The following is a 27,745-nucleotide window of genomic DNA, read 5'->3' on the forward strand; positions in this document are numbered from 1 at the left end:
CACATGAGCGATGTTATCAGTCCTGGCAGTTCAGGTAATTGGTCAGATTAATTCAAGCAGCAGTTAGTCAAGAAATTTTGCAAAGATCACACAGTGACAATCCAAGAAAAAGGACCTGCAAATTATGCTTTAAAATAAAGTAGCTGAAATTCCATCTCACCCGTCCTTTTTTCTGGCCTCCAGTACCCCTGTGAGCTCCATGAACTTCAGTGGGTTGGAGCTAAAGATTGGATGTTTCCCAGTGTAGGGAAACAAAACCACATGCTGTTACAAAAAGCAGGAGTTCTTACTGCTCCGCTGTGGGAATGACAAGTTTTTTGCGTTTTCTATCAAATCTAATATTTTAATTGCAAAGACAGCTTCTCTAAGCTATGTTGTACTAACTCCTAACTTCATGCTAGTTACTCCTACAGTCAGGGCAAGTACCTACCCTGTAACGCCTGAAAAATTTCCTAAAGCGGAGTGGATACTCCTCCTTTCCCCGACATCAGAGCAGACATCTCAACAGAAAGATTCCAGCCCCAATTCTTCCTTTATCTACCCCAAGCTCATATCTCCTTCGGATGTCTCATGTCATGGCAAGATTGCCTTTAAGCTGACTCACCAGCGGCACTAACATGCACTGGTCTGTCCAAAAGGGAGTTGGTGGAAGGTGTAAGTAGGCATCCTGTTCACGGGGAGTGTAGCCAGATACCCATGGTGGAGTAATGGCTGGTAAAGGCCCCTTTTTCCTAACTTCAGACTGTTACTACTAGATATTTGTTACTTTCTGGGTTCGGGCAGGATTCAGTGGATAGATCAACTGGGTGTGATGAGCATCATGCAAATTTTCTCTTTCTCCTGGGCTCTCTGTAGTGAACAGGGACATAACGAAGTGAGTAGCTTAGCACAACACTTCCCTTTGGAGCTCCAGACCATACAAGGCAAAGGACGTGATTGACTTTCTGCACATTTGGGTAAGATAACCTGAAACCATACTAAACTTGTAGAAATATGATGGATCTCATCCTTTGTGGCATTTCCTACTCTATGATAATCCAGGCTAAGAAAAAATACATAGCTATAAGTATATATGTATATATATGCGGTGCAAGAGCACTTTTACTTTTTGATCTTTTCTATGTGTCACTGTTCCATAAACATGCATTTGTTTCAGTAGAAAGAAAGAAATGGGAAATTTCCAGTTCAGGGAACACGCTTGTCAGCACTAGATATGTTTTTCTGGTCTGTAAATAGAAGGGTTTTCTTTTTTGTTGTCGTTCTCTTTGCTGCTGTAATGACTTCTGTGTTATGCTGCAGCTGTAATACATTTGGCATAAAGCAGACTGTGCTCTTTGCCAGAAAGGATGCATGGCTTTAAAAAGAGAGATCTTCAGATGATAAAATAACAGAGGCACCTTGTTTAGAACTACAGTATATCTGTAGCTTCATTTTTGTATACTATGATTGTCTTTACTAAGTCAATCAACCTCATTTATTTAAGCAGTATTAAGCACATGCTTTGTAACCAGATATTACTATAAAATTTTTTAAAACATATAGAGGACAATGAGTCTTAATGTATTCACTATTATAGTTTTTATAGTTGGTGTTGGTATGTTTATTAATAGTAGAAATAAAAGTAACTATGATCTTCTTTTAGGGAAATATAATGGAGAAGAAAACAATTCTAGAAGAACTTCTTTTAAAGAAGTCACAACAGAAGAAAAAAATATCACCAATTAATTACAAGGAGAGGTTGTTTGTTCTGACAAAAGCAAACCTTTCTTATTATGAATATGACAAAGGGGTAAGAAATAATTTTTTTAAGTAAACTGTTCTAAGATTTTCCAGTGTCATCTTATTCCTCTGGTTTTCTTCTGTGAAACTTGATTAGACATTATGTATTAGGACAACAGGTGTACTTGGTTTCGAGTAGAATTATAGGGTATCAAATCCTAGTTTTAGTTCAGGAAAACACTTAGCCGCAGGCTTAAGAGTGTCTGTATTCAGAATAACTCTTACAGTTGTGCTTACCATTGAGCATCTGTTTGTGTTCTTCCAAAGAGATCTTAAGCGAGTAATTAACATTGGCATAGGTTTACACATTGTCTTGAATAGGGTTGTTTTCCTTGTTCAGGCTTCCCTCTGAACTGATGTAAATAACTGGCTTCAGAAGTTACTTGTATGAGGCACAATTAGTTCAGAATCTCATCCCCCAGCTGCACAAAGCAGATGGTTAAACTGTCCTTGTTTCCTAAGGAGTGACTGTATATTACAAAAGGGTGGCTTTTCACTCAGAAGACCTCCCATCAGGAATGCAAATATATGTCCCAGGCAACTTACTTTAAAGTTTTTGCTCCTTTTCATACATTTGGACTCCTGTGACTGACTGACTTCCCATTACAAAACTGCAGGGAAGCTCAGTGAGAATAAGCTCCGTTACCTTAATAAAATTATGAATGCCACAGCTAGGCTTCGGGTTTGCACTTAAGGTATTTTCCTCTTAATTCCTCCTTCTTCTTTTCCTCCTAGTCCCCCCTTCTGCCCTGTACTCCTGCAGTTGCGGCAGATGCTTTCTCAGATGTAGGGCTGTGTCCTGTAATTCTTGTAACTGACTTAAAAAGGAATTTAATCAATATATTACGTGCAGGTAGGGCATCAAGGAGGTTTTTCACTACCTTTCTTTTAAAGTTTAACAAACCTGAAGCAATGGCTTATACAGCTTGAAATAAAAAATTGTCCAAAATTGTCAAACTAGAATACTTTATGTTGTGTTAACATTCGTTTACAGTCTGCTGTGTTTTTTCTCTCTTAGAAAAAAGGAAGCAAAAGGGGGTCAATCGAGATTGAGAAAATCCGATGTGTTGAGACAGTGAATCTTGAGGAATCAACACCTCCTGCGAGACAATATCCTTTTCAGGTTAGCCATGAAATCTGTTTTATTTACATTTCATGTGAAATATGCCAGTCAGGATCCTAAGGTTACACTTAGTGTTCCTGTCCTAAGTGGTGATACCTGATATTGCTGAGTGCTACTGATATTTACAGCAAATAGAAAATCAGTCCCTATTACTGAAGTTGTGATTTTGCTGAAATATTTTTAATTGACTGTGATAGAATTTAGATCAAGTGTTGTTTCTTTTATGTTCAAAGATCTATCAGATATTTGCTTTAATATTATCTGGAATATATAGATCACCACACTATGTGATTATCACTTATTTTAAGACAGAATTAAGCACTTAAAAATTCTTATTTTAATTCTCACTATCTCTTTCCAAATTTCAGTTAAGTGGGGAAAAGAGCGTGTGCTATAGTTACAGAAGGGGGAACTCTGTTCTGGGAAACAGTGTCTCTAAAGATGACTTTAGGATCATGATAGCTGAAGGTAAATTCCCAGTGTGATGCTGTGGCCAAAGGAGCTAATGGCATCCTTGGACGTGGAAGCAGGCACGGATTGAGTAAAAGCACTCAATATGTTTTGACACTACTGTGATCACCAGGAGAATATCGTGTCTAGTTCTGGTGACTATAATCGAAGAAAGATGTTGTAAACTAAGGAGAGGTCAAAGGAGAGACTTGACAATGACTAATAGATTGGATGGATAACATGTTAAAGAGGAAAGCTCACAGGGCTCCACCATTTAACTAATAGAGACAGGAAGCAAATTGATCAGTCGTGTATACTTACCAGTGGGAGTACACATTTAATGATGAGGGCTCTTCAGTCTAACAAACAAAAGCAATAAAGTGGTGTTTGAAACTCAGTGCAGATGACTGAAAAGCAATGCACACAAGGGAAATGAAACCCTGACCTAACACAGACACACACACAGAGTCAGCCCAGTACTAAACATGATGCAAAAAGCAAAGCAGATGTTAGTAATTATTAGGTAGGCATCAAACAAAGCTAGCAGAAGATAGGCTGAAAACAAGCAAAAGCAGCTGACTATTCATATTGTGTAGCTAAGCTGTCGGACTACTTACTGCAGGACATTGTAGATACTAGTTATTTGCTTAAAAATGCAACTGAATGAATTCACCGAAGAAAAATACCTCTCAAAGGATATTAAGTATAAATGCATCACCTTTGGGTCAGGATTTCCTGATCACTGTACAGCTGCCCTGAGCATATACTCTGCCTCAGTGTTTGTTACTGGACACTGTCAGAGACGGGTTCCTGGCCTCGGTGAGCATTCGGTCTGACCTTGTGTAACATGAGCCAAAAGCTGGAAGATGAATCTGGAAAAACTGAAGTGGAAAGAAAGAGTTTACACATGGGCTATAAGGTCGTTTGTACATAGAAGATGGGAATATCCAGAAATATTCGATCCTGTCCTTTGTTTCTGCAACTGTGCTTTAGGACATGAACCACTTTGGTTAAGGTAGTATATATTTATTTTTGTATATATATTTTTTTTTAATTTATATCTATATTTACTTATATGAAATATGAAGTATTTATATGAAATGGCAATAATGTAAGTGACCTCTGAGAAACATTACTAAGTTGTGGAAGTTCAATGTGGGTCCAGAAAGCCTATTTTTTTGGTTCCTATCCCCTTCTCCTTTTCCCTCCTGCACAGTAGCATGTTTTCAGGCAGTACACTCTCACCATGCTGGCTTTGCCAACCTCTTCCAGATTGTGTACAAGGGTGGCCTTCTCTACGTCTATGCCAGTAGTGAAGAGAGCCGGGAACGGTGGCTTTCAGCTTTGCATAAAGGTAACACTATTCCTTTGTGTACCAAAATACTCAAATAACATGAGGAGAGATAGGAAAATGCTCCTGCCCCATCATTTTGTGCAATTCTTTGTCACCTGTTTTTAGTCTCATTCATACTTCAGCACCGACTAGTTGAAATGCATAGTATTTTTGAGAATGGATTAGAAATTTTAAAGGCTGAAAGTTTTAGTACAAAATAAGCCAAAATAAAGCTTATTTTTATATTTTTCATGGGCATTTTTTAATCTTCCTTTAATCTTGTAATCAGCTTTTACCGATGCAGGTTAATAGAGCACAACCATTACTGATGTGGCTAGTATAGCGCTTACCTGCCTGAACACCATTTTGATAACCAATACTGCTAGTGCTTTTTCCTTTGCATTTTCCTCTCTTTTTTTCAAGGAAATTTCTATTGTATTCAATGAAGCAAAATCACAGTCATGCAAAGCATAAGTTATAAGCAGAAAACTGTGTCCCTGCATAACTCCAGTGAAGGTAAAAACCTCACATTGAATAGGGTGAAAACCTCACACGTGCTGGCCATTGTAGGAACAAAAAAAGGCAATCTCTAATGGGCTGTGAACAAATATCCTCCCCAATTTAACTTGTAAGCCCATGTATGAGCTACCTCTCTGTTTGCGACTCCCTTTGCATACACAGAGTAAGAGTATGTCAATTAATTTGCCAGTGTTATGGAGAATGTGGACCAGAAGCAGAATGGGAAGCATTCAGCAAACTATGTTGAGCCTTCTAGAAACCAAGATTTTCAGTAAGGTCTTTTAAAACAAAATTTGTGAAGAATAAGGTTGTGTAACTGATATCTTTTGTAATGCTCTTGAGACAAATAGCATAAATATTCAACTGCCTACAAGCCTCTTAAAAAGCATATAAAAACCACTTGTTGCCAAGGGTTGCCCTGATCCTTTTGTTGCTCTCTCACATGCTCACGAATCTTGGGTTTACCATGGCTTCCCACAGCAGGACTGAGAAAGCCAGTCCTGAAACAATCAGTTTTTAAAGTCTCACTCTACACCTTCTACATGTCTTTTAGATACAGAATTAATGTGTTGCTAGCACAGTGATACTACTGGGCCCATTTCTCTAGAGTAAACCAGTGCTTTGAATATAAAGTAGGTATTTCTGTGACAGTGCTCCCTTTTGGTATGCTTAAATAAGAAATGTATTTTGACGGATAAATGTTAGCTTGGATTTGCCATGTGGGTATTGAGAATCTTTTCTGATACTGAGTATCAGTGAATATAATTTTCTTACAATAGATAGTTCTAGGAAAATGTTAAGCATATTTTGATATATGAAAATTTCTTCTTTTAATTAGTTTTATTATTGATAGTGAAATCTTTATAAGATCCATGATTTTGAATCATAGCTGTTGGATCCTCTTTTGGCTTTGAGTGTTTCATTGGATTGTACTGTATCTCCTTCTTGCCATTCAGGTTTCTTTCTCAAAGAAGCAGGTAGCTGGGGGTGTGTGGATTTCAGACTTGGGTTTGCATAGGGGAATATGGTATAGAGATAAAAAATGTGACCAGGATGTGTACCTAAGGCTAGGAGTTGGTAAGCACTCTGGGGTCCCACGGTTTAGTGCAGCAGACTCTATTGATTATACAGAATATTCCCATTTGCAGCCTGTCATGTTCTCTTTGGTTTCTTTGTGCTTTCCAGAAATTAAAGACAATTCTGATTTACTAAACAAGTACCATAAAGGATTCTTCATCAACGGGAAGTTTCTCTGTTGCAACCAGACCTGTAAAGCAGCCCCTGGATGTACAATTTGGGAGAAACGTAATATGTCTTATTTGTTTGATTGGTCTCATTGATGTTTTTCACAATATTGCCAAATCACATGGACATTTAAGGCAGTGTAACCAATATAAAAGCTAATTTACTTACACCTTTTCATGTATGTGCTAAGCTCCTTTTAACATCATAGCTGCTATACGTTGTAGCTTATAGTATAACTGGGGGAAATAATACACTAAATTATATCAGCTGTGTTTGATCAAAAAGTTAGTGACATTTTTACCTACAAAATAAACCAGGTGGAATTATTTTTCTACTTATTCTTAAGATCTTTAGCTAAATTGTAGCATTATGCTGTAAGACCCTTCTAGTGCTGAGGTCCCATGAGCTGAATGGGTAGGAACAATAGAAGTTCAGCACAAGAGTGTATATGAATGAGTGCAAAACAATACTGTTTCATAGCTAAATAGAAGTAAAACTATTATATTTATATAGAATTATTTTTATATGATTTTTTTCTAAACAGGGTGATTTAACTTGTAGCAGGGGTTTTTTTTATTTTAATATGCTTTTCTAAAGTATAATTTTTTAGAACTTAGTCACAATTATTTAGGGGTTTTAGGTTTTATCTGTAAAGATTGAAAGAGGAAAATTCGTAAAGCGGTACCCTCCTAGGTTTCACATTTTCAGAAGGGAATTCCTGCATGTCTGTGCACATGCTTAACTGTGAAATGCCAGATTTGGGAGAGGGAAGAGCAGTTTATAAGTATTTGGACTTCAGCCTTTTAAAGCTTGATTATTTGGAATTGCAGAGCACTGGTAGATCCACTGATTTCAATCGTGATTGAACCTTGGTCTTCAGCATTTACAGTCACAATCAAAAAAGTATGAACCCAAAATTAAAAGTTAAATCCAAAAATGTAGGTGTCAGCAGTTAGGAACATGATTTAGATCTGTGAGACTGCCTGTAACAGTAAAGCATTTGCTTTTGAAAATTGAAATTAATGATATACGCTTATCTACTATTACTGTAGGTTTCACCATTATGGAACACTAAATGTCAGCTCATTTGTAACAGTAATTTGAATAGCATCATCTAGCTTCAAAACCATTTGTTACAAAAGCAAATAAGGCCATGAAACCCCTGGTCAGTGGCAAAGACAAGGAAATACCTCATTACCAGTCATGGATGGCTTAGCCAAGAGAAGGATTAAAAAGAGAATTTTTGTATACTGAATGCTTCATTTATGCCTGAGATAATAATGCATGCAGGATAATGTGCTGTACGTACTCTAAATTTGTTCCTAAATAAGTTCCTGAGGTTGCTAACAGAGATGTGTGGAGCACAGGAAGACTGTCTGTGTATTTGTATTTTGGCATAGGTGAAAACAATGATTGATGGGGTTTTTAAAGATACCGAGATGGTGCTTGAATTAAGAGAAAGTTGGAAAATACAAAGCTAAAGCAGGTTGATACCTCAGGGAGGTGAAAATGTCAGACATGCTGTTGCTGCCACTGTATAGATCTGCAAATGAGAAAGCCTCAGGAGATAAAGCCTTACTTAAATTCATATTTTTTTCTTTATTTGTCCCTCTCTTCTAGATGTGACTCTGTGTTGCACAACTGGGTCTGTGAAACCACTGCCTCCAGTCCCTCAAATGCTGGTAGGTGACAACATTTGAGTATCTGACTACAGGGAAAGAGCCGGCATCCAGATGGTAGGGAGGGTCGTGGGATGGGACGGACAACTGCAAACAGCCATTCACTGGAAGCTGGTGTAGACCTCTAATCTGCAGTGCAGCTTCAGCATCCTTGTGTCCACCAGCATGTCAGAGGGAAGGATTCATCTCCCTCTTCCATGTGCTGTAAATGGCAAACTGGGAAAGTCTCAGCCACATTCAGTTCACTTTAACGTGCTGGTGGCTGTACTGGCTACAGCCTTTTTAGGGATGTCTTTTACTTTCTACACTTATTTCCAGTGGGATCAGGGAATGCCATCAAAATTAGCTCTCTAGTGTGTAGGAGGTCCCCATTCCTAGAGATGCCAAAATCTCCTCTCCACCACCCTCCCCAGTGAAAATGGTGCTCATAGTACTTGGAGAAAACATTGTAACTGAAGATGTAAACAAACATACCTGCTTTGCATGGGTGAGAAATGGTGGGTGAACTGCATTTATCTCAGGCAAGTCCCAAATTGTGTTGCTCTGGGGTTGGGTCAGGACTACGGACAGCTGGTTAGGAATGTCCCTTTAGCCCAACTTTACAGACACAGCCTCAAAGTTAATGAATTGGGAAGTGCATTGGAGCTCTTTAAGTGCTCTTGCCTATGTCTTGGCTTTATATAGGACAGAAACCCATGAGTGTGGTGTCCCACCAGCACCCACTGGGCTTTGCTGTCTGTCTGAGAAAGCCAGGCTTTCACAGATGCACAGAGGAAAACAGGACACCAGGATGCCAAAAAGCACTGCTCGTGCTCAATTCTGCTTGAGTCCTCTAGCAGTTGCTAGATGAAGAAAGGCAATCGTTAGCAAGGTTAAGAATAAAAGCAGGACTGGAAGATCTGCTTCCTCCTGTACAAATACAAGGGCAATAGTGGTATCTTTGACCTTAGTTTTATTGCCCAGCCTAATTATTGAAGTTTGTAGGTGGGAAAGAGGTAACAATGACAAGAGAATAGAAAAGAACAAAGTGGCTTAAGTTATGATGTTTTTATCTGCTTAAAAAAGGACTAACAATATGGTCTGTCTGTGTATTCACAGATCGTTACCCCAGTCTCCTCCAAATTAAACCAGACTGGGTTTCAAATAATGGGATTTTTAAATTTGTATTTCCTGCTTTATTTTCATTTGTCTGTAAAATGGAGCTTTAAGAAAAATAATAAAAAACCTTGGAAAGAAGCTATGAACAAAGAACCTTTTGACATTTTTTTCTGATAATGAGATTTGAAAGTAATAGCATTGTGAACACGCAGCAGCATAACTTGTTTTGAATACCGTGGTCTGTTTTGCCTGGCTTCCATCAGGAGATGCTTTGTCTATCTGGAGAGATCATCAGTCATGCAAATCTGCTGCTGAACATGCTGGCTTCTGCTAGGCCTTTATGATTTATTATTATCATCTGCTTCAGTTCAGAGAAGATACTTTGAAAGGGAAATTTAAAAAGCAGGAACATGACGGTTTTCAGATGGGTACTTCTAAAACAAGTTCCATAAATGCAGATATAATGACTACCACATCTGGTTAGAGCAACTTGACTTCATTTTCCCAAGCCATATGATATAATCAGGTTAAGAAGGCTGATACTGGCTTCTCATGGTGAGGAACAGTCTATATTTAGTCACAGAGCTACTTCTATAAGCTCTCAGCGCATTTTTACTTTGCCCTTTCATCTACTCAGTTTGATCATCAGAGGTACCACTGTACCCCCAGCCTTCTTTTCGCCTGTCTCAGTCCATGTCCCTCACCTCTCCAGCCTCTGCAAGTCTTGCTCCCTTGCTTTCTTCCCAACTGACCAGAGGCATTACTTTTGCATGTTGGCAAAACAGACCAGAGGCATTACTTTTTGCATGAGGCATTACTTTTGCATGCTTACATCCTGCAGCTTTGATGCCTCTGTACCTTTCATCAGTTCAGCTTTATATGTCTAGCCTCCCAGAGAGGAGCTGGTTCCTAAAGAGTGATGCCATTGCAAAGAATAGTGGGCGCAAAGGTCCCTTCCTGGGAACCAGTGGGCACTTCCCCTGTGCTTTGATAACAGCAGGAAGCAGGAGCTTCCTGCCTGAGAAACACTTTCACCGCTGCTGGTGCCTGGCATCCACTGTCTTTGCAATGGCAAATAGTTCATGTAGGTCAGTAGATCAGATGGAAGCCCATTGAGTGCACGTGCGTATCTTCTCATGCTTATGTCTTGGCCAAGTTTTAGGGAAGCTGAAGTGATCCAGCACTTACTTCCAGCTGTAGGGTAGGGGTGCAGTTCTGCAGATAGTAACTGTTCCCAGTATGCACATCGCAGCTGAATCTCAGACTGTTTCCTATGGCTCTCTCTAGATGACAGTGGCACAGTCATCATTATGAAAACCACAATAATATCACTGCCAGCATAAAGGAAATAGTAAGATCCACTCAGTTACTATTAGGAAATGCTCGGGGGCTTTCAGCCAGTGCTGGAAATGGAAAGCTGTATATATAGACACAAATCAGGACATTAATCTGTACCAGGTTACAGATTAAGTCCATCCATAATATTGCAACAGACAAATACACATTCAGCAGTGAAACCCAAAGGGATGCAAATCTGATGTGCTCATCTTTGGCCGGTTCTTTTCCCTGGCAGGTTGGACAAAGCGAAACTCATTTCTGTGATAATAATTCTTTATACCATTTACTTTGGCCAATGCTTTGCAATTTCTTTTGTTCACACAAAAAGATGAAAGCTCCATCAGAGGATGACACTCTGATCATTCCACAAGCAAAACACAGGAAATTAAGAAAGAACAATTTAATCTCCAAAAATTACCAAGGCCAAATGTCAGAGGTGCGCATCAGCTCATAAACACATTTACTGAATATCAGCTTGCTCTGACATCACTAGATGCTTTAAAGAGAAAACAGTTTAATCTCTGTATTATAATTTTCTCCATCTTTCTGACAACTGCAGGCAACTCTAGTTCTGTTATTATTCCATAAAGCAAATGGGCAGTCTAAGATTTGAATCCTGCCTAACGCAGGCCCTCAAGCTCTAAGCTGCTTTCCACCAAAGTCAGATATGACCAACAGGAACCAACCTTGTTGGGTTCAAGTAGTAGTACTTGATGAGTAACAGACCTACTTCTAGTCAAATGAAGAGGACTCTGCTGTGAGTGATACCTCGTTAAAGAATGAGTATCTCTACCAGAGCTTAGTGAGATCAGATTGAAACTTCGTGTGTTTGCAGGAAGAGATGATGTGTGTCTTCTGGCTCAGCAAACTCAGTCAGGCATTCACTTGGCTCTTTGGTTTCTCCTTGTTTAAATTAATTTTTAAAAAGTCAATAAAGAGGAAACAAGCAAACATACAATGCCACGGTCACTTGGACCTGACTTAAAGGAATCACAGCCTGCTTCAGGACACTTGACATTTTTCCCTAGCATTGCATTACAGTGGTTTTCAATTATAAACAGCTGGTATTTGGAGCCTCTTCTCCTGTCTTTTTTATTTTCCCTCATCCTTTGCTGTCAGTGTTTCATGTGTAGTTTTCTCTGCTTTTAAAGAATTGTGATGTCTGTATTTTCTCAGTTATGACATTTCCCTGATTTCTAAATGCATTTCAGTGCCTTAATTTTAGATGCCTTTTTGCCCATGATTAGATTGATGTCACCTAACTTTAATGTTAGGCTTCTCATCAAAAAGTCATTTCTGTAGACCTCCTCAACAATCAGTAATGAGAGGTAGACACTTCTGTAGGACGACATATTTCACATGAAGACACAGGTCAAAGCTAAGTAAGACAAATCCCATAGTTACATAGCTACACTGGTTTAACCCTGCATAGGGAAAGTTAGGCACCAAGGAGTGGGATTCCTTAGATCCAACATGCTTAGCACAGAAACATCAATAAAACATGGTAAGGAAAGGGAATGATTTAGAATGAATGTAGCATTTTGCTATCAGTGATTAGTAGTAACAATTGACTAATGCTTGTTTTGCTTCATGGTAAGTTATGTTACCTATTGATCAGAAGTAACTCAAAAAAAACAAAGTTATTTTATAATACTGTGATGGGGTCTTTTGATACAACAGGACATCATCACACTTAGTTATAGTAAGGCACAATTAGATCCTGTGGTGTCCAAAGCACATGGATTGCAACTGTTCATTAAGCAGTATCAGCTTCAGATAGGTGGCAGGCTTTTGATAGGAGTCAAGTCCATCATGTAATCCTGGTAATGAGAGCTTCCTGTTACAGCAGCGTCAGCCTCCACTCAGGGTTCGTTGTTTCTGGCGTCATTATCATGGAACTTGGTTCTGTTCTCACCTGTCTCACAAATGTGGACAACAGTTTCTGGTCTGTGCTTCTAAATGGAAGAGGAGAAAGCTGCTTGCCTATGCCCATCTTCTTGGCTTTTATTAATTTGCCTAATATCATTATACATGTGGAAGATATAAGTGATCGTGTACTTGTCACATGTTATTTCTTAATGTATCCTCTGCTGCATCTCTTTATCATTTTATTTCCTCTGTCTTCAAAAGTGGAAACGTAGAAGCCTGCTTCAGGTGCTATCCCCAGACAAGTCGGTCCTGAAAATGGCTGTGGCCGAATGCAACTATGAACCCCAAGGAAATTCAGCTATCCGGCTTGTCAGAGACAATAAATACTATATATTGCAAGAGGAAGATTCTGACTGGTGGAAAGTAAGGGATTTGGAAGGGTAAGTGTGCACTGCAGAATACTTTTGTTCCATGACCATGGTCTTCCACATATCTCATCTTCATAGACCACACTGCAGGCAGTCCTGGTACCTTTCAGGATCTATGTTAGAATTACCTTAGTAGCTTTTAAACCTTGCTCTAGAAGCCTCATTGTCTTCTGTACAACTCCATTTTCATTACCAGCCTTGGCTGCCAGGTTGGGTAAGATTTACAACAGTCACTGCCTAGCGTACTAAGGCCCAGTGGCCTTAATTTTGATACGTGCCTGAGGAAGGGCTTGTATATACAGAAGCTGTCCATTTTTTCCAACTATTTAAAGTGAATAAAAAGATAAAATCTCTTCTCACGAATATTGCCACTCTTGTTTGCACTAAACCATTTGTAGACAATCACTGTGACTACTGCAATAGCAGGGACAGCAGGGAGACCAGTCAGAACTGCTGAAGTATGAATCACTTCAGTCTCTCCCCAGCTTTAGCAATACTTTTCCAGAGAGACAGGGCACCTCAACCTGCATAGGACAGAAGAGTTTAATTGTTCTCTTTGAGGTTCACAAGTGGAGGAATCCCCTTCAGCAACGTAAAATAAGATATTTTTCATTAATATCCAGCTGGGGCAGAAAGGAGAGTATCTTCCCAAGTTATTAAATGAGAAATAGCTTTAGAAGTACACTGGAGACAAAGGCAGTGCAACAAACAGGAGCTGCCTGGAAGATATAAGATTCCTTGTCTGTCTCATGATGGATAGTAGCTAAATTTGATTTTATGTACTTGATAGAAACATGGAAGGGAAGCATTTTTGAGCGAGAAGATGTCCAAACTGGTTTGGAACAAAATGAAATTACTTGATCTACTCATAATTCACTGATTAAGTTTACAACTGCAAGGAAACCAACAAATAAAGCAACCTTAACTTCAGGTAAAGTCCCTGAACTTTATAACTCACAGGATTGGCATAGTGTTCTGGCTGAAGAAAGCAGCGCACAACCCCGGCAACTCAAAGACAATAATAAATTAGTAAGCTGAGATATGCTCCTAAATGTCTTCACTGGACTGTTTATGGCTATGTAAAGGCATATGATACAGGCAGCTCTGCTTATAGAGCCTGAGTAGAGGGCTCTGAGATGAATGAAGGAGCAGAGAAAGATCAAGAGAAAGGGGGACACTCACAGTTTTTTGTTTGGGTTGACAAACAGACTTTTGCATTATTGATTCTGTAAGGACAAGTCACATATACATCATAACAAAACCTTTACATTCTGCTTAAAAAAAAATTGAAGATCTTGTTTTCTTGAATGTAGTAGGAACAAACATCAGGAGTTACCTGTTTCACTTGTTTTCATGCACTCTAAGTTTTCTTCGTGCTCTACTGAGATCTGTGTTGAAGAAATCCTTCCTTTCTGTGTCCATCCATATTCAAACATGTAATTTATTCCCCCTATTCATTTTTCTGATAGGTACAGCATACAGCCCACCCCCTTACAACTACAGATACCTATGGCCACCATAACTTAGGTCCAACATGCCATACTGCAGCTGCTTTAAGTGGTAGCCCAGCTGTCCTTATTCACTAGCTAATGAATTCACTATTCATTAGCTTAGTTTCTCAATTGCATCTGGCATTGTGTCGGGAAGAGTGCTGAGTCTACCTATTGACTTTCTGTGTTTGACCTCGGATACTCTGCTGGCACCCATTAGTCACAGGTGTCCTTCATCACAGCAACTGAGGTGGCATGTAATGAAATTGTTGAGCAGCTGCTCCGGTCTTCCATGTGATGAAGCCAATCACTGAGGAAGAAGCCATTTCAATGACTAGCAAAAAGAGTACATCATTGAAATGCAGTTTTCTAAAGTGAATTACTTATGTATTTTTCTACATGGTAAGTAAAAGCAAAAATGTTTTAACCATGAGCATTTCTGTTAGTGGCATTCTAAAAAGTGACTCTCTGATTAATCCCTTTTCCTATTTTAAGTGACCAGATTTAAGATGCAGTCATGTACGATAGCTAAATGGTGAACTATTTATTTTACAGGAATGAAGGTTTCGTACCGAACGCTTACTTGAGAAAGTTGTCTCTGAATGATGATGAGCCAAGGTGAATCAACATGCAGCCATCCACTGCTTAAATGTTTTCCTCACCAGTCTAGTAAAGATTAGGCAATATTTCTGGAATATTTTTCTTTTAAAATAACTTTCTGAGTACTAAGCATAAGGTTTCCTGAAAGCTATAGAATTAAATACTATTTGTCTTCTTAACTCACACATTAATTCAAAAAACAACAGTTGAAAATCCTGGTTTCATTTAAATCAATAGGGGTTTGCCACTGACTTCAATGATGCTGAGATTTCAATCTTTGTACTCTTATTCCAGCATTAAATCAGCCTTGCCAGCACTCTCGTGCCTTTGTAGGTATGTGAGTAGTCCTGTAAAGGGTAAAGGGAATCCAGGTCTGTCAAAGTGATACATGAGACACATCTTTTCCTTTTTAGTAAGATGACATGACACTGTAAGCGTTAAATGTATGCCTAAGAAATTGAATGGAAATCTGACAGAAACATAGCAGATTGTCTCACAGTAAACCATACTGGACAAGATTCAGAGGTTTCCTTAAAAAAAACCCACCCTACTCTTACAGTATCCTATAAAAAGCAGCATAAATAAGAATCACTATTATTTCTGCATAAGAGGTTATTTTAGAGGCCTCTTTTTTTCTGCCACATGAACTCCTTCTGTTGTCAGTTATGCTAAGAACATTTATTTGGGAAGTCTAGGGTTGTGCAGTTTTGGAAATCTTCCATGTACATTTTGAAAAGGTAGATGCAATCTCTTCATAAGGTCACTAAAGGGATATGTAGTTTCATTGCCTGTTACAGCACGCACAGAGAATATTTGGCTTTCCAACACATTGCACAGTGGAGGGGAAATGCTGTATAAGTGTTTACCAAGTCATAAAAAAAATCCAAACAATTAAACCTGTCTCAACTTTTTGAAATATTCACCTTAGACCATTGGCATAACTACTCAAAAAAACATATGTAGTATGACTTTTAACCCAAGGAAGGTATTTTTCAGAACTAGTTTTTCTCAATTTCAGCATGTTGTTTTGTCTTTGCAGGGAAAACTCCAGTGTCAGTGAACAGACATTGGCAGAAGAGCAGAGTATTGCTAAGCATGAGTGAGTATATAGAATATGTCTTCATGAGAACCAAAAGATTCTTTGGGCAGAAATTGTCTTTCCACTTTCCATGTCCACTATACCTGGAGCAATGGTATCCTACTCATGGCTGTCATAATAGTGATAATAATTACAGACATTGTCATCAGCAACATCACTGCCCACAGACTTCCAAAGACATGAATGTATTTGTTTTCAGACAAAAAAAGGCATTTAGGCAAATCAGTCTAGTACGCTAGTCAAAGGATGCTTCATAAAGGTGAACTGCTATTAAAAAGGCTTCATTGGTGCTCCCTGAACTGATCTGACATAGCATGTTTGGCTTGCTTCCTCCATTTGGGATCTCTCAGTTTACTTAAATATTATGACAACCAGAAGGTTCAAGGTTAGAGGAGAATTATGCACCTCCAAGCTGTGTCATGGTCTGCAGGAGACAGACCAAACTGCTCCTGGTAGAGCTCCTGGCAGAGCATTAGAGCAGCAGGATGCTTCTCTAAGGATTTACTGTAAAAAGTCAGAGTCACAGAGTGGGACCAGATATTTCAGGAGGGGACCCACTGGATGGATGAGAGGAAGAAGCTGGGAACTACAGGTTTCCCTTTTATCTGCTGTCCTAAAATCACACATGCAGCACAAGTCCCACATCTACTCTCTGGCTTTTAAAAGCAGTTTTGAAAATATTTACGATGTCTGGCATTTTTCATGTGTCTGCTGTTTCTCTTTGCAGTTGGTATGCTGCTAATATCTCCCGTGCCCAGTCTGAGCAGCTGCTCCATCAAAAGGTCCTACATATCCTTTATCGCTTGTATATGAACCACCATGTAAATGTTTCTGTGTCTGTTGTCTTTTCTATACTGTGTAGCTAGAGGATGCTGATGCTCTTCAAATAGCTGTAGTATTACAGAGTGCTAGAAACTCTTGTGCTAACTTGGTATTGATAAACAGATCTCCAAAAATGCCTGGATGTGTTAATGGCTCTTCTACATAAATGAACAAATGATGCACCTCTAAAATACGCTTGGAACAAAGACACACTGAGTGCATTTCCCCTCAAAGATCTGCTTTTTGGTTTTACCTCTAGGCCTGTGTTGTTTGCTCCAGTGTGGCTCTTTCTGCAGGTCAGTCTAGAGGAATCCTCTGTGATGGTTTTACGATATACAAATGTGGAGTAAAAGAAGTTCACCCAAACAAGCAGACAACCCTGAGCAATCTCAGTACTATGCCCACTGGGCGTTGGCTGGATGCAGTTGACTAGGAGCAAGGATGGATAGCACCATAGGACTAGTCAGGTGTACAGTTCTTTACAGCAGACGACTGCAGAAGGACTTGTCCATGTACCTTCCTGGAGGAGACCCAGCCTGAGCCATGCTTTGCGCTTGAGTGTGCTGTGTAAACAGATTTTTCTCTTGTGGCTTGCTGGTTTCTCACAGCCAGTCTTGTTGGTACTCAGCCATTAACAACTTTGATATAACCCAGCCCTTTGGGAGTCTTGCTCAGTGTCCTTTCCCTTAGACCTGCACCATAGGTTCAGGAATGAAATTCAAGTGTGGCAAATCACTGGAGAAAGGCAATTACGTCCTAGTCCCAAAAGGTGCTAATACTCCTGACTCCAGTTAACTTTAAGAGGACATGAAGTTTCCTTTGAACTTCACAGCAGTGAACCTTGGCCTGTATGTGAGGTTCTAGATGATTTCCAGGTTTCCTCCCTGCAATAGCCATTCCTAGGACATTAGAGGTGTAGCTGTTAAATGAACTCTGAAAAACAGAATGTCCAGCACAGTATGGTAAACCATCAATAGAAGTAAAAGTGGAAAGTGAAAGTACTTTGGCAATAGAAAATGCATGTCTAATGCATTATGTAAAGGAACGGAGTGTGGTGGATGGAGGTCTTATAATGTGTACCACCTCTGGAGAGGAGATAAGGAAGGAAATGGGGTTAACAACTCTCCATCTCCCCAATTATAAACCTGTATATTTATATATATAAACCAAAACAAAATTGCAGACTACTTGCTTCATGTCTGGGCTGGGGTACAACTCACCTAATTTTAAACATTTACAGTGGAATACCACAACCAGTTGCCTGGACCCTCTTTGTAGTAGAGAGAAATAAATATTTCTAAGGCATAATTCATCTTGTCTGAATGTAGCCCTTAAAGGATATCAGATGAGTCACATCTCCTTCTCTCCTTTGTGGATATTACAGTGTAAAAGCCTAAAGCTCACCGAAATGAATCCCAACTTCGTTGTACCTTGTAACTTTTTTTTTTTTTTTTTAATTAGGGGAAAGAAGGTGCTTTTATGGTTCGGAAATCTAGCCAAGCAGGAAGGTATACTGTGTCTGTGTTCAGCAAGGTTTCTGAGTGAGTATCCAAAGAATATGTACCATTTCTATGAGCATGCTATGGGCATGCTGCTTGGTGTGACTAGTCAACAACAAAATCTCTACGTTGTGTTAAAGGTGAATCTCGGGCACATTCAGGTCATATTAGTTATTTGAAGTCAACATGTCAGTGTCTCCCTGAACAGGGGAATGGAGATCCAGAATTGTCTCCTCTAAACATAGGCATGTAACAGGCATATAATCTAGGGGAATAGCGGGATCTCAGGAGTGAGAGAGAAGTAAGGGAAGGGAAAGGGGAATGGGAATGGGAAGGGGAAGGGGAAGAGGAAAGGGAAGGTGTTCAATATTAGATGTAGAACCATTGCAAGGGCAGTATATGAAAGTCTTTTGCTCTAGATGTAAATGTTGGGAGACAAGTACTAACCATCAGACTACATTGGAATATGCAGCAGAAGTCTCCAATGTGCTAGGAGCCTGTACTACATAGCCAGCAGGTGTTAAGGGGAGAAAAGCAGACTGAGGCAAATGTAACAGTCTTCCTGGTGACATCTACTCCGTATTTTGTTATTTGGACAGCTGGAGTGTTGCAGCTCATTCAGCAACTAACTAATCTACTAATGCATGGACTGGAAAGCATTTTGCAAGGATTTGACATGTACTGCACTTTGTGATGTTTTTCAGAAGTAAAAAAGGAACAGTCAAACATTACCATGTGCACAAAACCCCTGAGAACAAGTATTACCTCGCTGAAAATTACTGTTTTGAATCAATTCCGAAGCTTATACACTACCATCAGCACAACTCAGCAGGTAATCCTATATGCTCTCCCTACTTGATTGGCTTTGGCTTAGACTTCTGGACTTCTCAGCATTATGATGAATCTCTTCCAATACTGAATACTCTAAATATTGAAACATCTTTTGGGAGAGTTTGAATGGAACTTGATCTAACATATTCACAATCAATACAGTTGCTTTCCTTTGCTGTACAGTGCTTTTTGGTATTGCACTACCTCTTCTTGCAATACCTCTACTGAACTAGCCCTTAAGCACAGAAAATTTTCAGTCTTGTGAAGTGATGCAGCAGCTGCTGAATATTGAGTATTGAATATGTGTCATTACGTGGATGGCTGTAATGTGGCAGGGAGAGGGAGGTATTAGTTTCCCTGTATTTTCTTTGATTTCAGAAGACTTGTGTATATATTGTGACCTTTAACAGGTTTTCTTTGTAGGTATGGTGACAAGGCTCCGGCATGCAGTGTCTACACAAGTAAATAAAGTCCCATCCACAGCTTCATTAGGAAATGGTATGAAGATAACTTTCCTTTTTGAAACTGGTGTCAGTCTTGGCCACCGAGGAAAGAATAACCAGAAAATCATGACTCTTACTGCTTTCAGGCTTGCAGGAGCTTACAGAATCTTTGTTTGGTGGCCATTTCTGCTTGTTGATGAAGGAGGCAATGCGAGAATTCGGGAAGGATGGTCTTTCAGTCAATAGCTCCTTCTGTAGTTTCCTCTTGTCCAGTGTAGCATTGAAACTTTATGGTTCTATGAAATAGGGTATCCCTTCCTACAAGTGCATCTAGTCTACATCCAGGGTAACGTGAATGCAAAGGCATTTTATATTAACTTTTATGTTGCGCCCTTTTTAAGGCATTTTATGTCAGGTCTATATCAACTGCAAGATCTTGCATGCTTCCTTCCCCAGCACATCTGAGTTATGGCCATTCTTTCCCTTAGCCACATTACCTGGCACAGTAATACTTGTTCTCCAATCTCCTACATGAAAATAGATCATCATTTGATGCATAAATCTTTCTCAAATCTATTTATAAGGCTTAAACCTAAGCAGTAGCAAACAACACTTGTAGGAAGTGTAGTCTCCTTCCATAACTCAAACACAAAGCTGAGAGACAAGTATGTTGCTTCAGTGCTGCATGGTTCTGCAACCCTCCAGAGAAAACAACAGCATTGCATGCAGGGGATACCACACTTGCATTTATCCTTTTTTTTTTTTGCTAAAGGAACTTCTTTTGTCCCACTAGGAATCTGGGAGCTGAAACGAGAAGAAATTTTCCTGTTGAGAGAGCTGGGGAGTGGTCAGTTTGGAGTGGTGCATCTGGGAAAGTGGAAAGGACAATATGATGTGGCCATAAAGATGATTAAAGAGGGAGCAATGTCAGAAGATGAATTCATAGAAGAAGCTCAGACCATGATGTAAGCTGTGGCATTGCTTAATTATTTGGAAATAATGATCTCTCCAAACATTAATCAGTAATGTATAGCACTCGCAGGAAAGAGAATTTCCTCTTAAAAATAGCATTAAGTAGCACTGAGTACATTAGGCACGAGCTAAATAGGTAGCCATATAGGATATTTGAAGTATTACCAAAAGAACTTTGCAAAGATTGATATGGTCATCTACAAAATTTTCAATTAACATCTCTTCCACACTTCAGAGGTTCCACATATGTCACTTAAAACCCTGCATCATTAGCATTTATACAAAAATGGTTAGAAAGCTGTTCCTGCCATCCTGCAGGTAGGAATGAGATCAATAACTAAGAAATGCCAGAAATATGAACATGAGACTTAACGTTTTAGTCTCGGAGTCCGAAGAGGTAAGGATGTTAGAATTTCCAGAGAAACTCCATGAGATGATAACTGAAGCATACGAATTCAAGAATATTTCATTTATATTGTATCCTGAAGGAATGCACTACATTCCTGCCAGTTAACTATCTGATATGATCAAGATTCTCAATGTGAAAATTTTGCAACATGGTTTTAGGAGAAAACCTTAAGGTCTAAGGTCCACCCCACCAACTCAGATCTATTTTCTCTCACCAATAAGGCTTCACTTTTGCGCTGCTAAATCCTATTTCAGGTTTTGACTGCAGAGGTTGTCATTTCATCAATACTGAGTCTTCTTTTGATTGTCATCAATACTGAGTTTCAAAGTAATCAGCAGAAGGACACTCAGCTCTTCTTGAAAAGGAATATTTGAAGTCTGAGATGGGACTTTACCCAGTGTCAATAATTTCTTTCAGTATGTTATATTAATATTTGAAGAACAAAACTTACAGAAATGCACAAGAATCTCCATTTATTCTTTGATTTTTTTATTTATTTCAGGAAACTTAACCATCCCAAACTTGTTAGACTGTACGGTGTATGCTCAAAATCATATCCCATCTATCTAGTGACGGAATACATGCCTAATGGCTGTTTGCTTGGCTACTTAAGGAGTCATGGGAAGGAACTACAACCCCTTCAGCTTCTGGAAATATGCTATGATGTTTGTGATGCTATGGCATTTCTGGAGAGCTGTCAGTTCATACATAGAGATTTGGTAAGCTATCCCACGGGAGAAGTGGAACAGGGAAGGTAGGGGGATGACCTAACACTGGGCAGTCCTCCCCCTCAGGATCACCCGCAGCTGCACTGGCTCTGTTGGCACTCACCCCAGATGGCATTGTGGTCTGCTGAGCAGAGGCACCCACCTGGCTCATTACAAGGCAGCTCGGGATGAGCAGCACTAAAGCCACATGCAAACAGCACTGCCCACAAGCTAATATGCTCTGCTTCAGAGCTGAGCTGACAGGTCTACAGCACTGCATACTGTGCTGCCTGCATTTATGGGCTCTAGCCTCAGGGATTAATGCACCACTTGGCAGCACAGACATGTAATTGTAACGTTACTCCACTGAAGTAAAGGGTTCTGTCCAATGATGCTGTAGTCCTCCAGAAGAAACTGGTGCAGCATTAAAGATTTGGGTCACTTAGACTGTTTTCTGATGAATTAGGGATTTATCTAATCGGGAACTATTTCTGTTATAAATCAAGTGTGAACGCTACTAGGATGAACTGGAATTTACTCTGGTGCGTTGCAAGCAGGAGCAGAACTTGAAAGTCTGCAGCTACCTAGCTCTTTTAAATACATTTATCTGCCAGTTTTCAAGCAAGTATTTCAGGTTGCTTTCAATGAAGGGATCAGGCCTTTCAGGAACTTGGACCGAAAGTTTATGCAAAACTTAGCTTTCAAGAATGTTGGCTTTGGGGAAATAAGCTGTTATTTTATTGGCCTGCTAAAAGCGAACCTAGCCAAATTTCTGGTGCATTGTACTTCAGAGACAGTAGCAGTATTTTGCCTTCTAACTCTAGACAAAAATACATTGGAAGATTTGTGACAATTTGTGTTACAGACTTGCTTAATTTTCCAATAGGGGTGCAGTCTCCTCAGGTAGCATTTTAAATGTCTTGTTGATGCTTTCAAAGAATTGTCTTTATGTGTAAACAAAGTTGTTAAATCTATACCTCAACAATTTTCACACCCTGATTCAAAAATCAGGAATAGCAGACAACTTAAGTAGCAGAATTCAAGTTGTAATTATAAAGTTAGTTTCTAGAAAACTGGCTGTGCACCATGGGAAAACAGAAATAAAATTTAAGCTTGATTTATGGTTGAAAACTGTAGATGCAAACTGTATCACAGAAATTAATAATCATGCAGGCAGAGAATACAGCCTTAGATAAATGCTCTCAAGTGATCATTTGCAGAACTAGGCTTATATTGAACTTTTCATAAATCAAGCTGTTTAAATCACCTTTTGTTGTTCCACTCTGTTTATAGTGCATTGCAAATAATCCATTCAATGTCTCTCACTTTTTGATGCCTTGGTAAATTCTGAGATTGCTGAAAAGGACCCTGGAGTAGGACGCCATTTGAAAGACAGGGTTTAGTTTCTGGCTCTGTTGCTGTTTTTCTAGGTGAATGTGGGTTTCTCACCTCTGTTTCCTCATTGCTCAGTGTCCTTATTTGTAAAGCTGGGATAATGGTAAAGAATGTTTTTCAATCAATAGTCAAAAAGTGAAATAAGAGAGCTACTTACTGTTCCATTACAGTTCAAAACTTCATGGCTTCAATCAAAGAATGTCATTATTCATTGATATGCTAGAGGACAGAAATTATTATTAGCAAATCACCAAGACATGAAGTTATTTGCTCCTCTTTATATTTTTTCCACTCATCTCTTTTCTCATTTCTCTACTAAAGGCTGCTAGGAACTGTTTGGTTGACAGCAATCTTACTGTGAAAGTATCAGACTTTGGGATGACTAGGTAAGTAAAAGAACTGGGACCCTTGTGAAGCTATGATGTTAGTGTATGTATAGTTTGCTGGCATTGATCAGCTAGCAACTGGCTGTTAGGAAAGTTAAGCCACAGGGTGTGATACAGCTCTTTGTGTCTCCTTTCCATTAATGACCATAAGCTGTTATGGGGTTAGAATAAAGTCATTCTGCTGTCTCAAAAAGTTAAGGCTTAAAGGCCAGTTGCAGCTGAGAGATTTCACTAGTCATGTTTGTTAAAGAAATCTCGGAGTTTACTTTGTCTACAAGATTTTCACCTAATTTGAGGGCCAAACATCTTAACCAGCAGCCTCAATGGAGAGGAGTTGGAGAGGATGAGCAGCCTAGAGAACATGTCCTCTGAGAAGAGACTGAGGGAGCAGGCTGATTAGTCTGCTGAAGAGGAAGCTAAGAGGGGATCTAAAAGCTGCCTATAGCTACTTACAGTTACAAAGCTGATGGAGCCAAATAAGTCTTATCAGTGCCAGGTGATACAACGGCGGACATCAGCCACATACTGTAGCTCGGAAAGTTCAAGCTGGACAATAAGAGAAGTTGTTTCCCCAGGAGGGTGGTGGGACAGTGAAACATGCCAGTCAGGGAGACTATGAGATTGCAGTCTTTGGAGGCTTTTAAGACTTGGCTACATGGAGCCATGACTGACCTGATCTGATGTTGGGAGTAATCCTATTTGAGCAGGAGGCTGGGCTAGATGGCCTTACAACAGGCATTTCTATGATTCTGCATTATTTCTCTAATAAGTTGATAGCAATGATCTATTCTGTAGATTATAGCTAATGCCTCTGTCAGGTATCCTTTGGAAATTTGGGATTCTGCCCAGGCTTTTCTTAGGAACCTTGTGATGTACAAGGAAGAAGCAGTAAATAGTATTTCATTGTAACTCGGTCACAACCAAGTTTGGTTCTTGCCTTGTAGGTACGTTCTGGATGACCTGTATATAAGTTCACTAGGAACCAAGTTTCCAGTGAAGTGGTCAGCACCAGAAGTTTTTCATTACACCAAATTTAGCAGCAAGTCAGATGTATGGGCCTTTGGTATGTATGGAATATGACATATACTTATGTATGCATGTATGCCATTACATTTGGGTTTCCTCACTTTACTAAGCAGAAATGCTAGACATTTACACACTGAAGTAATGTCAAAAGTAGTTACAGCTTATGTTCTTGTTTAATATTTTGTATGCACCCAAGCCCTATCTTCTTTGGATTTTTTTAGCCCTACTGTTTTTCTTTAAGGCACATAGAAACTCTGCCTGCTCCCCATTTGCTATATATGTGTTTAATGTGGTAAACTGTTGGCAATGGGGATCAAATGGTATCTTTGGCAAATCTAGACCATAAATCAGTGCTGCCCAAGTCAAAAGAGCTTTTCTGTTCGTCGCAGAGGTCAGAGCTGACTCTGTGCGTAAGCCAGCTGTGGAAGAGAGTCTGTGTGAGCTGGGACTCTTTATCTCAGCAAAAATAAGATGCATTTGCAGATCACTTTCTATCCAGGAATTTCAAGCATTTGAACTTTACTTCAGTGGTTTTCAAGCTATTATTTACAAATCCCTGGAGTCTGTTCAGTGTTTCTAAAAGTCTGCAAAAGGTGTCAAAGGAAAGGGAGCCTTTTGTGAACGGGCTTAAATTCCACTTACATGGGTTTGCTCCTCCAGTAGGAAAATTTTGGCAGCTGTCAAGTTGATGAAAGACTGGCAACCCACTGTTCTTGACATTGAACAATGGTGAATAAAGCAGATGAAAGTGTTTCCCAATGCTGGGCTTCTTGTTATCTTTAACTTCAGCTAGTCTCCCAGTGTTAATGACTCTGGCAGAGAAAGCTCATTCATGGCCTTCACAAGCTGTTTATAATATATATGATTAAATCAGAAGTTGGATTTTCTGATGATACATTTTGGTTTTGCTTTTATCGATGAAATCCTGGCTCCAGGCTTTATTGTCATGAACTTCAATATTGGCATTAACTTCAGTGAGAAACATTATTTTTCCTTAGAAGGTCTTTTCTCATTTTAACACTATCCATTGATGCAGTGGAAGTAAGGGGAGAGCAGGACCCATCAGTTCTTGTTTGGTTGGTTTTAACTAATGAGTCTTTAAAGGGCTAAAGAACTGAACTGATGTATTCATATCCCAAAAGCAGATGTCAGAGAACAAATAATCTTGTTTTTTTAATGTTCTCATCAGGGAAAGCTGGGATTCAGGTACCATTTTATTCTGATCCCACTGTGACACTACAATGCTCCAGTCTTCAAGCTGGAGGGAAGTCAAAGATCCAATAAATTTATTTAAAAAAAAAAAAATCTTTACTGCCAGTATCTTTACTGCCAATATTTCACTTTTTTTTTTTTTTTGCTTTATGGTTGGCATGATTATGACACATGCTCAGTTACAACAAAAATTGTTTCTTGCAAAGCTATCATTATGAATTAATCATTATGATATTATCCAGTGTTTCTATTGCTTCAGTATAATCCAGTTTTTATAGGTACGTGTAGCTGACACTATAAAGTATTTGTAAATCTTTCTGATACCAAAGGAGTATATGTCCCCCTCACTTAAAAAAAACACCAAGAATTTTCTTATTTTTCTATAAAACATAGATACCTATAGCGGTCATTTTGTTTTTCCTTCCCTCTCTCTGTGTACACGCACATACATATATAAAGGAATGTTTGTATGTATTTTCTAAAAAAATTCAGTCCATGGATAGCTATGTCTTGGGTTTTCTCCATCATTGTCCACATTAAATATATTTTTAACTAACTTTAACATCTAACTTTACCTTCTTCTGCAGTAGAAGTTGTTTTACATCTGGGTACAGAATCACGCTTGGCAGTCATCTCCATACTGTTCTTTGGACAATGTTATCTGTAAAGAGTCTGATCAGTTATATGTTACATGTGTGTCTTGTTCGGGGGAAAAGGGGTTATCTTGCATTTCTTAACTTTCATTTCTTGTCTTCCATTGCCGTGAATATTTTTGCAGGTATCTTAATGTGGGAGGTGTTCACTTTGGGAAAGCAGCCGTATGAGCTTTATGATAATATGCAGGTGATTGAGAAAGTTTCTCAAGGATACAGACTTTATAGACCTCAACTGGTTTCAGACATCATCTACCAGATAATGTACAACTGCTGGCATGAGGTGTGTATATCTTCACATAGAAACTGGAGAAAACAAAATAATAGGAGTCACTAGGACTCCCTGTTGATAGCTGAACTAATGTTCATAGTGGAAAATATCCCTTATAAAAGCCATTGCTTGTATGTAGTATGTTCTATATAGCAGTCTAGTCCAGGACATTGTTAGTACAGGAAACGGAGCATAAAGGAAGATTGGCTCCCTTCTTTTCAGAACCATGTATTTAAGCAAATAACAGTAAAATACCCTCCAACATTAACATAATATACAGGATGAGATTCTTCTCACCTAATTTTAATTGTTTAAAATTTGGGTGCTGAGCTAAGCTAATTGCCTAAATTTCTTCCATGATTACAGGACCATTTCTGATACCTCTCCATGGTCATTTGTCCTTTCCATCTTAGCCAGCACAGAACAAATGATATCTGCTTTCCTATACAGAGATCTTAAACAGCAAATGTAGATGGGGCCTCTACCTCTACCTTTTTAGATAGCTAAAGTTGTGTGAAATAACCCCACCCTTAGAATGAGAAGGATGTGTTACCCCATCTGTGAGTCTTCTAGGAGTCGTAAGTCAAATGCTGATCATGCTCATTTTATTTTGAGAGGTTTGCATTTTCTGTGCCAAGAATTATCCTGATTTATTGTTCCTCTTCATCTAAATTTTAGTCAGCTGTCTCTGGCCCATGACTTGTTTCTCATCAGGAGCAAAGAGTGATGTTTTGTTTTTTTTTTTTTTTTAATACAGTTGTCAGAAAAATGAGAAAAATAACTTATATTTGAGGACATGTTAATGCAAAGAAAGAATATTAAACTATCACAACATAAAATAGATATAAAAAGTAACTTTAATTTTCTTTACCTCATAATCATCACTGTCTCTATGAATTTCTGCATGCTAAAATCAAGAAAAACTAATGCAAATTACAGTTCCTGAATGATTTCAAAATTAAATAACCATACCCATCATATTTGCTTCATTTAGCTACCAGAAAAGCGCCCTGCTTTTTATCAGCTCTTAGCATTTTTTGAGGCACTGAGAGAAGACAACAGTGCTTGA

The 27,745-nt window shown here is 39.0% G+C and overlaps 1 protein-coding gene across 1 annotated transcript; it reads left to right on the forward strand.

The window, feature by feature from the left end:
• Positions 1 to 1,651: 1,651 nt before the first annotated feature.
• On the forward strand, positions 1,652 to 27,745 carry BMX (BMX non-receptor tyrosine kinase; the record flags this gene model as incomplete). Its single annotated transcript, XM_082337681.1, has 18 exons — positions 1,652 to 1,789; positions 2,798 to 2,902; positions 4,625 to 4,706; positions 6,390 to 6,509; positions 8,070 to 8,131; positions 12,695 to 12,873; positions 14,907 to 14,969; positions 15,991 to 16,050; positions 16,778 to 16,832; positions 18,334 to 18,413; positions 19,076 to 19,203; positions 19,626 to 19,700; positions 20,439 to 20,610; positions 21,529 to 21,745; positions 23,450 to 23,514; positions 24,459 to 24,577; positions 26,531 to 26,688; positions 27,671 to 27,745. The coding sequence occupies 18 exons, from the start codon at positions 1,652 to 1,654 to the stop codon at positions 27,743 to 27,745; spliced, it is 1,953 nt and encodes a 650-aa protein (XP_082193807.1).

The sequence above is a fragment of the Platalea leucorodia genome (assembly GCF_965183815.1).
Source record: "Platalea leucorodia genome assembly, chromosome: 2".
NCBI lineage: Eukaryota > Metazoa > Chordata > Aves > Pelecaniformes > Threskiornithidae > Platalea > Platalea leucorodia.